Source organism: Enhydra lutris, unplaced genomic scaffold (assembly GCF_002288905.1).
Source record: "Enhydra lutris kenyoni isolate GAN:26980312 unplaced genomic scaffold, ASM228890v2 scaffoldscaffold88, whole genome shotgun sequence".
Taxonomy (NCBI): domain Eukaryota; kingdom Metazoa; phylum Chordata; class Mammalia; order Carnivora; family Mustelidae; genus Enhydra; species Enhydra lutris.
The window spans coordinates 2,085,085-2,097,424 of record NW_019154172.1 but is presented as its reverse complement, the minus strand read 5'-3'; the positions used below and the strand labels follow the sequence as shown (position 1 = coordinate 2,097,424).

The following is a 12,340-nucleotide window of genomic DNA, read 5'->3' as shown; positions in this document are numbered from 1 at the left end:
CCCAGGCGCTAGCATTTCTTCTGCCACCGTGACTAAGATGGAAGCGTTTTTGGAGTCGCGGTCAAGACTTTGGGCCGGGGGTCCGGCCCCGGGGCAGTTTTACCACATCCCGCCTACTCCTGGTGCCTCCATGGAGCCGGCGTCCTCGCCCTACGGGGGTTCGATTACGCGCACGCAGTAAGTGTTCGGGGTCTTAGCCTGTACAGGGGGCGGGACGGTGAGGCCTGGTCTGGCCGGCCGGTTCTGAGGAAACCCGGGAAGGCGAGACGGGGACGCCAGGGCCGAGAGCCCCGGAGAATGAAAGGACACATAGAAAATCAGAAACGGAACTCACTGCGTGGAAGGGAGCTGAGGCTCTTCCCTCTACCTCGTGCTTCTACCCTTGCCAGAACTCCCTCTCTCTGTCTAGGAACCCCATGGTGACCGGGACCTCGGTCTTGGGCGTTAAGTTTGAGGGTGGAGTGGTGATTGCCGCAGACATGCTGGGCTCCTACGGCTCCTTGGCTCGTTTCCGCAACATCTCTCGCATTATGAGAGTCAACGACAGCACCATGCTGGGTGCTTCCGGAGACTATGCAGATTTCCAGTATTTGAAGCAAGTTCTCGGCCAGATGGTGTAAGTTATCTGGAGAATAGGGAATAGATTCCAGATGGGGAGACGAATTCACTGTTTGGGTTTGTTGTTGTTGTTGTTGTTGTTGTTGTTTTTAAATCCCCTTAGAAGTTCTAGAGTGGGGACGCCTGGGTGGCTCAGTTGGTTGGGCAGCTGCCTTCGGCTCAGGTCATGATCCCAGAGTTCTGGGATCGAGTCCCACATCGGGCTCCTTGCTCGGCGGGGAGCCTGCTTCTCCCTCTGCCTCTGCCTGCCATTCTGTCTGCCTGTGCTCGCTCTCTCTCCCTCTCTCTCTGACAAATAAATGAATAAAATCTTAAAAAAAAAAAAGTTCTAGAGTGGAGGAGTTTGAGGCTGCATTAGAGGACAGGAAAATTGTTGGGGGTGGAAGAAGAGAGTTTGCAATACATAGTTTTCGGCATTAGGGGGTGTAAAATGGGGAAGATTGTGGTAACTTCTTTTGGTGTGGAGGGGGGTGGATGGAATTCCTGACTTACATTCTTTCCCTTTTCTCATAACCAATTCCTTTTAAGGATTGATGAGGAGCTGTTGGGAGATGGACACAGCTATAGTCCTAGAGCTATTCATTCATGGCTGACCAGGGCCATGTACAGCCGCCGCTCCAAGATGAACCCGCTGTGGAACACCATGGTCATTGGAGGCTATGCTGATGGAGAGAGGTTGACTTGAAATAACTTAATTTCCCTGACTACCCAACCTCTAGTGTCCATGTAATATTCTATCTCTTCCTTCTGAGTGAATGCCACTTCTTAGACCCCGTGGCCCATCTTTCAGCTAAGATACCTAAGAAAACCTAAGATGAAATGAATTCTTTGACCTCTTGTGTCCTGTTAGCTTCCTCGGCTATGTGGACATGCTTGGTGTAGCTTATGAAGCCCCTTCACTGGCCACTGGTTATGGTGCATACTTGGCTCAGGTAGGTGTGTGAGAGGGGAGGGACGACAAGGCACTGGGGACTAGTTGTTGTCTGCTTGTTCTTCCCTTGAAATTCCAACATGAGGACCAGGCTAGGATCCCTGCTGCTGGGCAGATGGCTTTCTTTGTAGTCTGGAGGCTGTATGTATTGGCACTTACATTCCAGAGACAAAATGGTATGTCAGATATTTAGTAGACTTGTGTAAAGAGGGATGCCCTAGAATTTACCCTTTAAATCGGTGTTAGCACAGGTAAGCAGAATTCATTCTGGTGACACGTAGGTGGACTGTCCCTTTTTTTTTCCTTTTTAAAAAATCATTTATGCTGTGGATTTGGAACCGACGGGTATTCAGCCCCTGGTATCTCCTGTGTTTTTCCCATTTCCCACTTCCCTAGCCTCTGCTGCGAGAAGTTCTGGAAAAGCAGCCAGTCCTGAGCCAGAGTGAGGCCCGAGAGCTAGTGGAACGCTGCATGCGAGTGCTGTATTATCGAGATGCCCGTTCTTATAACCGGGTGAGGAGGGATATGAGTAATAAAGATAAGGGGACTCTAACTGGTGGGCCCTTGATAGTTGCAGTACCTGGATCTTTGCTTTTGAAGAACTGATTGCCAAATTTCAGATTAGGGGAAGATCCCCTACTTGATCTTTGAGCAGCCCTCAGGGACTTCTTCATGGGGGTGGGGGTGGGCATTTTCATTGGGAGCTCTTTCTTTCAGTTTCAAATTGCCACTGTCACCGAAAAAGGTGTTGAAATCGAGGGACCACTGTCTGCAGAGACTAACTGGGAAATTGCTCACATGATCAGGTGATTGAAATTAAAATTACAGAATTAAAAATAAGTGGTAGAACAGTTGGGAGGCCCCTTGGCTGGCACTAAGCTGGGTTTTTCTGGAGCTCTCAACCAAAAGAATTCTTTGGGTGGAGAGGATTTTGGTAGGAGGGTAGAATTGCTTATAGGAATTAATTCCTCCCCGATGGCTTCACAATTTTATTATGCTCTCTTCCTTTTTAGTGGTTTTGAATGAAATACAGATGCATTATCCAGAATTGCAGTTGTACTCTTCTTCTAACTTTGAACTTGGCTGGTTCAAAGATACACTTTTCTATTGTAAAATAAATAAATCCTTTGAAACGCTTGCTGAGTGGTTTTACTGTCTGACTAGGTCACACCTGGAGTGAAGGTGTGAAGTACTGCCACATGCCATCTTCCTCCCTGCTCAGAGAACCTTTGGCTCTTGCAGGATTTTCTGCATGGCAGTATAGGAGAACCACCACTCTAGAAAAGTTTTGTATAGAGCCCAGGCTTAATCTTTGTGGGATAACAAAGTGCTTAACATTTTTCTTATTAAACATTTCCATCCAAGTGCTAGATTCTTAAAGATTTTCTGGTTTAATGTTGGCTGCAAATGTGATTTTAGTTAAAACACCATTTCAGAGATAGAAATGTAGCATCTAATAAAGCTGCTGTGGGTAAGGTGATTCCTAAGCAGGACCTGACAGCTTCAATCTCTCACCCATGCCACCCTCTTCACCCTTAATAGATGGAATACTAAGTATCTTGAACATTTAACTTAAATGTTTACTGTTCAAATCTAGTACCATAAAGTCTTAAAATTATGTGTTCATTTAAAGTCCTAAGTTTAGCTGTGAGTCAAATCCTTTGGGGTGTTAGCCAAATTCTCCCCAGATGGTGTTAAACCTGAATTTTAAAAATGAACACTCTAGGTGAATCTGATACGTATCCTCTCTAAACTGCTTTGAGAAACTAGTATAGGCAGCAAACTGAAACTACTGCAGAAGTTCAGTGAGGTGAGCGAACAGATCAAAATATCCCTCCATTTTATCATCCATGTTACAACAAACTAGTAAGTGGAAAAGTAAAAAGAAATCATGAGTTTTCTATTTCAGTCTTCACATACTCAGTCTCAACACAGAAAGTAGTCAATAAATACTTGTTTATTGATTAAACTGAATTATAAAAAAAACAAAAAAAACTTCCTTCTACTACTAAGCCATGCGGGCGGAATCCACAAAGATAACTTCCTGGCCAAAACCCAGCTGATCCACCGTTGGTGTTATGGTCTTAAAAAAATTACCCATCAAGAAAGTCATACAGTATGCAGAGGACAGGAACCCAGCTCGGCTGAGGCTGGGGCTGCTGTGGAGACTACCAAAGAGGAGGATTAGGTCATTGTAGACAGTTGACCATAGTTCTTGAACTTTCAAAGGCAAAGGGTTGACTTCAAAGTCCATACTGTCAAAATGGCATCGGCAAAAAGCTGGGGAAGAGAAGCCCAAGAGAAGATGGATCCTCAGTTCACTTTTCAGATGCCATGGGTTCATGAAGTTGGCCAAGCTGTTTATGGGCAGGATCACTCCAGTTCACTATATTATAGTGTTCTGGGGGTTAAAAAACCAAAAAAATGGGAGGTGAGGAGAAACAGGTGGTAACAAATGTCACACCTGTACCACCAGGCCCATCACATCTTGAGCATGTCCCAGTCTGTGAAAAGCCTACTAAAATAGGGTTACCTAGAAAAAAAACACATTGTTTATAAATCCATTTCCCCTCATTTTATTAAATGTTCCATTTATGTACATTTTAAAGATGAACCATTTACAAGCCTATGCAGGCTGCCTCCTTGGCTCCCAGGAGGGACATGTTGCTGAAAGCCTTGGGATGGACAGGTGTAGCTGTGGGAAAGCTGGACTTGGGTTTTTGTTCCTTTTCTATGTATGATACAGTACATTTCAGTTTATAACCATGAGTACATACAGTTAAAAAAAATCCCTCATGCAAACTGTAGAAAAACTTTCTTTCCTTGAAGCTGGCAGTGAAAAATAAAGATTCATGTCTTTTTCTTTGTGCACACCCCTGTGTGTTTCTTCTTCAGGTCACAATCTTCTCTAAGCATTAAAAGAAATAAGGAAAGCCACAGGGTAAGCAGGATTTCAACAAGTGGTCTGTCTTGTTTTTAAAGTTCAACACTTAACTTCTTGCACAATTATCTCCTGGCTGTAGGACATGTGATCTCTTGAACAGGCATACTGTCCACTTAACATGATGAAGACCCATACACTGGGAATGGCTTCCACCCTAATGCTGTAATCACCTCAGTACCTCTTGCTTGCTAATGACACATGTATGATCCTTTGTCCAGAGTGATGGTGTGAGCATGGGAAAAGGGGCTAAGATTCCAAGTGCAAAGAATATTGGTTTTGTCATGTTTTTGTTGGAGGGAGGGTGGTGAGGAAAAACAAATCTAATTCATCATCTGGATGAGAGGTGGTTTCATGCATTTTTAAAGCCAAAATTTAATATCTCAGAGTTGCTGTAGAAACCAACATCTCTGGAGAGGGAAGGAAACAAAGGAAAAGGAAGAGAGAGTTCGGTGGGATTTTTTTTTTTTCCATTTTCATTTTTATATAAAAGTGTTAAGACCACAATGAAAAAAGTTTTTTTTTTATCCATATATATAATAAACCAGTTTGTGAGCTACATATTTTCGTCTTTCCCATCTTCAGAAATGTTCTCACATTGACAATGGTTGGATAGCATCATGCCCAAAGACATTGCCACACAGTAAAACGAACAAAAAAACCAAATGTACTATGATACAGTTGAGGTAAAAGGGGAAACAAAAAATTTAACATTCGTCCACGAAGAATTTTTTTTCTTTTTCTTGATTTTGTCAGAAAAATACCAAACACAGTGATTTAAATTTAAAAAAAAAAAAAAAGAAAAAGAAAAAGGTCACGAAAACCTGTTTTTAGCAGAAGTGAATGACCAGTGGGCCAGCTCCTTGGCTCAGACGGGATCACTACTGGTATTCCTAATAATCCACAAATCCACAGGGAAACAGAGTCAACATTGGGGGGAGTGGTGGCATAAAATTAAAAAATATAAACCAAATACCCAACCTGGCATATCCCCCTTTCCCTAAGTCCCTCTACCCCCGCTTCACACTTTCCCACCCCCACTCCACACCCGCTCATGATGCCAACACTCAAATCTCCATCAGATCTAGGTCAGCTTCTTCAAAGCCATAAAAGGACTCGGTCTCACTTTCACCCTCAAAGAGCTGGTGAAGGCTTTCAGGCTCAATTGTCTCTTCAGGAGATGACCTGGGTCGGGGAGTGGAAGCTGAGGGCTCCTCAGACTGTTCCCCACTCAGCTTCAGCTGCTCCTCGAGGGAGGCAATGAGCTCCTCCTGCATGTCAGCATTTCTCGTGGGTGAGTTAATGTTGCCATCAGGGCCAGGCAGAACACTAGCCACAAGGAAGGACCGTTGCACCAGCTCTGGACAGTCCCCAATGACACCCAGCACTTCAGCCAGCCAGACCAGCACCAGCTGAAGCAGGACGTCAGAATCACACGCAGTATCTGCCATTTCCCGAGCCTGCTCCTTCCACTTTTTGTGTAGGAAGTTCTTGACAGTTCGTTTGATGCATACATCTAACGGCTGGATTTTGGAGCTACAGCCCGCGGGGACCACTGCAGGCAAGGTGCTAGAGGCACTAAGCATAGCCAGCACCTCTTCTGACAAGTGAGTGCGATGACAGTCCATCACAAGCATGCCTTTGCTGCGCTGGCACGCGGTGTGCTTCTGCCACACTCGGGCGGACCACAGCTCCATGATCTCATCATCACTGTAGCCACTCTCCTTCGCCTCTAGCAAGATAGAGTCTGGCACGTTAGCAGGCTGATCCATTTGTCCTCGGTAGAAAACCAGGGTGGGGAGGACAGTGCCATCTGCCAGAATGGCCAGCACCACATCACACCACGGTTCCCCTGTGCCCACTGTCTGCAGGGCATTCTCCTTACGGTCATCACTGCTCAGCACCTCTGTATCTAGAAACAAGGAGATCTCATCAATCGCCACAATCATGGACAAGGGTAAGTCCTGGTTGTGAATCTGTCGCTGTACGAATTCAATGAAGAGTCCTGCATTCTCCGCCACATCCTTAGGTAGGGTGTGGGCCACGGCGCGCCGGGCATGGGGAGTCAGGTGGTGCCGGAGCATGAAACGCACAGCCCACTCGTAAGAGATCTTAAACCCCCCCTCCAAAGAACGTCCTATTTTGGTGGCCTTCTGGAACAAGGTCTCCTCATTCACAGGTAGCTGTTGCTCTCTCTGGGTTAGCACCCACTCAGCCAGCTTCTCTTCTGCCTCTAAGCTCAGATATTTGCCCTCCAGATTCTCCCCCTGGGAGGCCTGGAAGCGCCGAAGCCAACGCCGGATCCGTCGCTGGGGATTTCGGAAGTGTTCAGCAGCCTGTTCCGTATTGCAGCACAGGGCAAACAGTACCACTCGAAGCTTCTTCACAGACAGCTGCTCCTTCTTACCAACCCCACTGCCACTACTGCCCCCTATTGCCTGCTCAGGCTCCTGCATAACTGGGCTCCCTTCATCCTGGTCATCGACATTCAGACATTCGGCCCCCTCTGCGGCCAAGGGCAGAAGGGCTAAAGGCTGGGGGTGAGTTGGGGTTGGTGGTGGGGTTGCGGTTGAGGCTGGTGATGGGAGTGCTTGGGCCATAGGAGTTGCAAGCTCTTCAGGCTCAGCTAGGGTGGCCCCCGCAGATTTCACAGTGGCAGTTTTATTAGAGGGGAAGGTAGGAGGAGTATATATATTCTTCAAGCTCCGGTCATGCACTCGGTCACGAATGTGGCCATGTCTAAAGGGTTGAAAAGAAAGCTCAGTTAAACCAGGAAAATGAAATACTAATAATAGCAGTGATAATAATAAAAAAAAGATCAAACACACTGAAAATAGAAATTAAACCATGAAGTGAGTTTCTGTTACCTTGAGTGAGACATCCAAGTGAGTCCTATAGAAAATGAGACAATAAAATGTTAACTCAGAGAAGAAATAAACCCTCCAGTCTTATATAAATGTCAGGCTGGAATGCTTCCAATTTGGTGATGTCTATCTGAACACCAGATAAGCTAGCCTAGGTAGAGAGGCTCCTGACTCATATGGTAGAACTTATATCCTTATTTTCTTTTTCTGTTGTCCCACTAACTCCCATCTCTACTACTTACCCCGTGGCAGGATGCTGCTGGATCTGTGAGAGGGGTTGAATACCAAATGCTTGGCCATGGCATCTCCCACAGAGGTAACAAAGGTACATGAAGTGCAAGCCAGCTTGATACCACTAAGAAAAAGAATCAAGAGTATATAAAACAAATATATCAATGACACTAGGGATAAAATCTGAGGCCTAATAAAGAAAAGAGAATATCCTTTCTCCTCTTTCTCAAATTAATTCACGTACCTCCCCCAAGTTAATTAAAAGGATTTAATGTAAGAATGTGAAAAATTAAGAGACCATCACTAAGCTTTTCCTTACCTCACAGAATTTTTAAACAAAGCCAAATACTTGGGGCTCTTGCGTGGAACATGATTGCTGAGAAAGACAAAGAAAAAACAGCATGAGTTAGGGGGTTCTGATCATTAAACAAGAGATCACCAGTTTCTGACAATGCCCCAACAAAAGAGATGCCACTTTAATCCATCCTCACCTCAACCTAAGCCAGTTTTCCTACCATATTAGTATTCCCTATTAATATGCATATGAATCACCAGAAGAGCTATTAAAACACACATTCTGACTCAATAGCCTGGGGTTGGGGAGGAGGGGCTGAATTTCCAACAAGCTCCCATCCATTGCTGCTGGTGTTTGGGCCACACTCTGAGTAACAAAATCCTACAGAATCAGAGCACAGACCATCAAAGTCAAATGAACATGGGTTTGACTCATCCTGCTAGGAGAGATGGACAGACAGCTCTAAGAGCTGAAGGAGGGAATGAAATGAGTTCTGGAGACTTTGGAGATAAGATCACTGGTTTAACCCAGACTTACTTGATCATATGGTTGGCATAGGCTCGAGAGCAGCAGGTGCTATAGCGACACAGAGAGCAGTGAACGTAAGTAGGGAAATGATTAGGGAAATCCGGAATCTCAAAGCTGCACTCCAGGCATGTCTGCCGACCCATAACACTCCTGTCGAGAAACAAAGAAAATTCCTGTTATCGCCCCAGGAGTCCTCAAATTGTGGGGGCTTCAGACAACAGATCCTGCTAAAAAGGCTAGTAGATTACACTGGCTATAGGAATAGTCGTGCCCACCCGGCCCCCAGCCTCCAGAAGGTACTGACATTTTCCTAACAGCTCTCTTCTGGATATTGCGCCGGACAGGGGGATAAAGGAAGACAGGCAGAGGGTCCGTTGAGGAGGTCAGGGGTGTTGCCTCCTGCAAGGTGCTGGGAGGTGCATCATTGGAGGAAACAGGAACAGTGCGTGGCTGCCCTCGGGAAGCCCGGATTGTCACCTGCGAGCCAAGGGAGGGAAAAATTAGACACCAGCCATGCTAAATCTCGAATACTGATAATCTCTATTCCCCTCCTCTTGGATCTATAAAAGATACAGTGACAAGCCTTTTACCTTTGTGCCTGGTTTCAAACCTTCAAGCTGCTTGGGTTTACGGAAAGTTTTATGGTGCTGAAGCTTGTGTTCAATTTTGTCCTTGGCAAAGAGAAACTGCAGCCGGCATTTGTTGCAGTGATAAACATTCCTCTTCTGAAGGGGGAGAAAGAAAGAAAATCCCTTAAAGATTCCCAATAAATTTTATTCCCTGATGAGAAGGCAGATTCATGCTAACAATCATTCCTTCCCCCTTTCTGTGGATAATTGAAAGAGGAAGAAATACACAACACCAAACCTACCATTGAGAATCATCACGTCCCATGGTCCCAAAGAAAGGCAGACTCACAGCCAGGATAACTAGGTCCTCCAACCATCTCTTCCTGACTTGGTTTAACAATGTGGATTAGTGGCTTAAGCTTTAACTTGCCCCTACTTTGTCTTTATAATGCAGACAGTGCTACCTACTTCTGGACATTCTTCTTTCTTTTTTTAAACACAGTAAAATGTACATGATGGAAAAAAAAATCCTCACTTTTCATTCCATATGCCTTCACATTTTAAGTTGGCCTTCAATTCCAACCCTCCACCTCTTTGCACAGAAACAATTTGCTACTAGTTTTCTGGGTATTCTTTCAGACAGTCTATGCACATAGCCACATAACACACACACATCTCCAATCATGACCTCCCTGTTTGTCCTTTTTCTTTCTTAACATGAATAACAGTATTCTTCTATACCTTTTCTATACCTTTCTATTCCTTGCTATCTTTCCTCTTAACACTTCAATATATATACATGCACCTGTTCCTGTGAGACCAGTTTAAGGATTCAGACTGCCTAGTATTGAAGTCCTTCAGAAACAGGACTCAGGTCTATGGTTTTCTTCCCAGGATAACAAGGCTCCATTACCTGAGTACAAGGGACAATTTCCAAACTGCTCTTTGCAATACACATGTTGGGGATTATAGGCAGTCACCCCTATGCAAATTAAGTGTGTGAGCCCAAGACGGAGCTCACACACGAGAGTTCAGGCACGTGTGTGCAGACCTAGGCAAGTGTTCAGCACAGGTGCAACCATGTCCTTCTCCATTTTGTGCCTTCTCTATGTACCTTCACTCTCCTCTTCTAAGTGGCTCCTTTGTTGCAGCATTTAAAACAAGGCCCTATTTATTCCATCTTTAAAACAAAACACAAAAGCAACAAATTCTCTTCTGCTACCTCTTTCCCTGGATGTGCCAGCCCTCAATCTTCCCCTTCTGAAACTTTTAAAAAATAAGTTGTCTCCATTTCCTCACCTCTTTTTCATTCATCCTGCTGAAATCTGACTTCCACTCTCCTAACCAACCACATGGCTCCTATCAACGTTGCTGAATTAAAGGCTGGCCTCTAAATTTCTATGGTGCTTGTCATCTTGGTGTCTATGGCTTGACATCTATGGTGCTGCAACATTCAGATCATACCTCTGACTTCAAAACACTTTCCTCCCTTCAGCTTCCTTGACATCAAGTCTCTTCTGGATTTCCTCCTAGGACTATGGTACTGTATTTGTAGACAGAGTCTTCAGAGGTGCTAAGCCTTCATCTTATTTTTTTTATTTATTTTTTTTTTTATTTAGCCTTCATCTTATTCTTAATTGGGGGTGAAGGAACATGGCAACTTCTATGTTTAAAATCACTTGATTTATATAATTATAATTCCTAAGTATGTTTTCCACAACCCAGGCTTTTCTCCCAGGTTTCAGACCTAGATAATCTGTTTAACAGACAACTATAGCTACTGTCCACAGACACTGCTAACTCAGAATACCCAAACATGTAATCCCCACTTCTGCCGCAAACCTTTCTTTCTACCGTGTTTCTATCTCAACACATAGTTTCACCATTCATCCATTTTTCCCGAGCCAGAATTTTAGGCACTATTCCTAACTCCTTCCTCACTACCTTTACCAAATCCATCTCTAAATCATAAATACCACTTACCTTCTCAGTTATCTCTCAACACTATCCTTTCTTCATTTCAAAGCCAAAAGCCACTACTGTCTCTCATCTAAACCAAAAGAGCCTTTGGTGTGTCCCCCTAACTCTGGTCTTGATCTCTTTCAATTCATTCTCCTATTGCAGCCAGTATAATCATAACTTAAAACAAATTTGAACTTACCACTCAAGGACTTAAAAAATCCCTTTAATGCCTCCCCAGTGACTTATAAAGTTGAAACTCCTTTTCATGGCTTACAGGATTCTCCATCACCTGTTTCCTAATTTCCAACCTTCCCCTTGTAGCCCACATTCAAACCATACTGAACTTCCTTTAATTCTTTGAACCTCCATACTGTCACTCTGTGCTTTGGAGAACACTCTTCTTTCATCCCACTTCACTTGGCTCACCCTTCCTCATACTTCAGGTCTTGAATACTTTTCTTCCAAGGAAGCTTTAGCAGGCTCCCAAAATAGGTATATGCTTTTCTTTATCTTATACTTCCCCAACACAATATTCTCCATGCTCTACTACTGGTCTTGTATATCACTAAATCCCCGGCACCTAGCTCAGTGCATGGCATATAACTGCAATTTGGCAAATTTTTGCAAACATATATACAGTATCTTCTCTACCAAAATTATCTGCCTAGCTCAGCCCTGGCCCCAGCATCCATAAGACTTTAAAAATGAGAATATGGGAACTGCTTGGTGCCTGGTACCTGGTGCCTCATGTAATGCTGTTGGAATGCATTGCCATTTTTGAAGACCTTCAGGCAATAAGGGCAGAGCAGATGCCGAGTATCCTCATGGATCATCCGAAAATGGACATCTACCTCAGAGTAGAGGGAGGAGCGATATTGACACACCTGAGTCACATAAGAGGGAAAATAAGCTAAGAGTGAACAACTGAGGCCTTAAAAAAGAGGTAGCAACAAAAAGGTCAAAATAAGTTTTCCTGAATGTACAGAAATCAAATTATTATTCTGACTCTGTAATGCAGGGCTGTTTGTGATAGATTCAGCTGTGGATTAAGATAAAAATAGGGGATGGACAAGAAAGTCTAAGAATACGTTTTGTGACTAAGAGGAATAAAGTCTTCTTTGTCCATCTCTACGGAGCCACTTCTGGAGACACATTCCTGCAGTACATGTGTTTGTTCTCTGACTGGGTTCCCTGGCTGGGTACATGCACATGTTCCTTTAATGTTTTTCTCTAGTATGGAAAATCCTGAAAACAGACCCTAGATTTATCATTTCTTCTGGATCTCCCCAGAGTTCCTAAATCTGAGTGTATGCAGTAGGTATGCAGCAATGTTCATTTATGGATTCTTGGTATTCAGCCTGAGAGCAAAATGGCAAAATGGCTAAAGCTCCCTAGAGAAAA

The 12,340-nt window shown here is 44.2% G+C and overlaps 2 protein-coding genes across 6 annotated transcripts in view; one reads left to right on the top strand and one right to left on the bottom strand.

The window, feature by feature from the left end:
* Positions 1-4,947, top strand: LOC111161949 (proteasome subunit beta type-4). 2 transcript variants are annotated; one of them, XM_022526028.1, is made up of 7 exons: positions 1-177; positions 410-616; positions 1,147-1,293; positions 1,469-1,550; positions 1,946-2,062; positions 2,267-2,355; positions 4,445-4,947. In XM_022526028.1, the coding sequence occupies exons 1-7, from the start codon at positions 38-40 to the stop codon at positions 4,527-4,529; spliced, it is 867 nt and encodes a 288-aa protein (XP_022381736.1). In that variant the 5' UTR covers positions 1-37; the 3' UTR covers positions 4,530-4,947. The 2 variants fall into 2 exon arrangements, with proteins under 2 accessions (XP_022381736.1, XP_022381737.1); XM_022526029.1 differs by lacking the exon at positions 4,445-4,947 and adding an exon at positions 2,563-2,687.
* Positions 4,948-4,991: 44 nt separating this feature from the next.
* Positions 4,992-12,340, bottom strand: part of LOC111162011 (pogo transposable element derived with ZNF domain) — a 48,278-nt gene continuing 40,929 nt past the window's right edge. For 3 of the 4 annotated variants that reach the window (XM_022526149.1, XM_022526151.1, XM_022526150.1), the window contains exons 12-19: positions 11,677-11,823; positions 8,999-9,133; positions 8,713-8,885; positions 8,418-8,558; positions 7,905-7,961; positions 7,597-7,709; positions 7,358-7,382; positions 4,992-7,229 (exon numbers count right to left, since the gene is read on the bottom strand). In XM_022526149.1, the coding sequence (XP_022381857.1) occupies positions 5,558-7,229; positions 7,358-7,382; positions 7,597-7,709; positions 7,905-7,961; positions 8,418-8,558; positions 8,713-8,885; positions 8,999-9,133; positions 11,677-11,823 (2,463 nt within the window). In that variant the 3' untranslated portion in view covers positions 4,992-5,557. The remainder of the gene's footprint in view (positions 7,230-7,357; positions 7,383-7,596; positions 7,710-7,904; positions 7,962-8,417; positions 8,559-8,712; positions 8,886-8,998; positions 9,134-11,676; positions 11,824-12,340) is intronic. The other variant, XM_022526152.1, reaches the window with a different exon arrangement.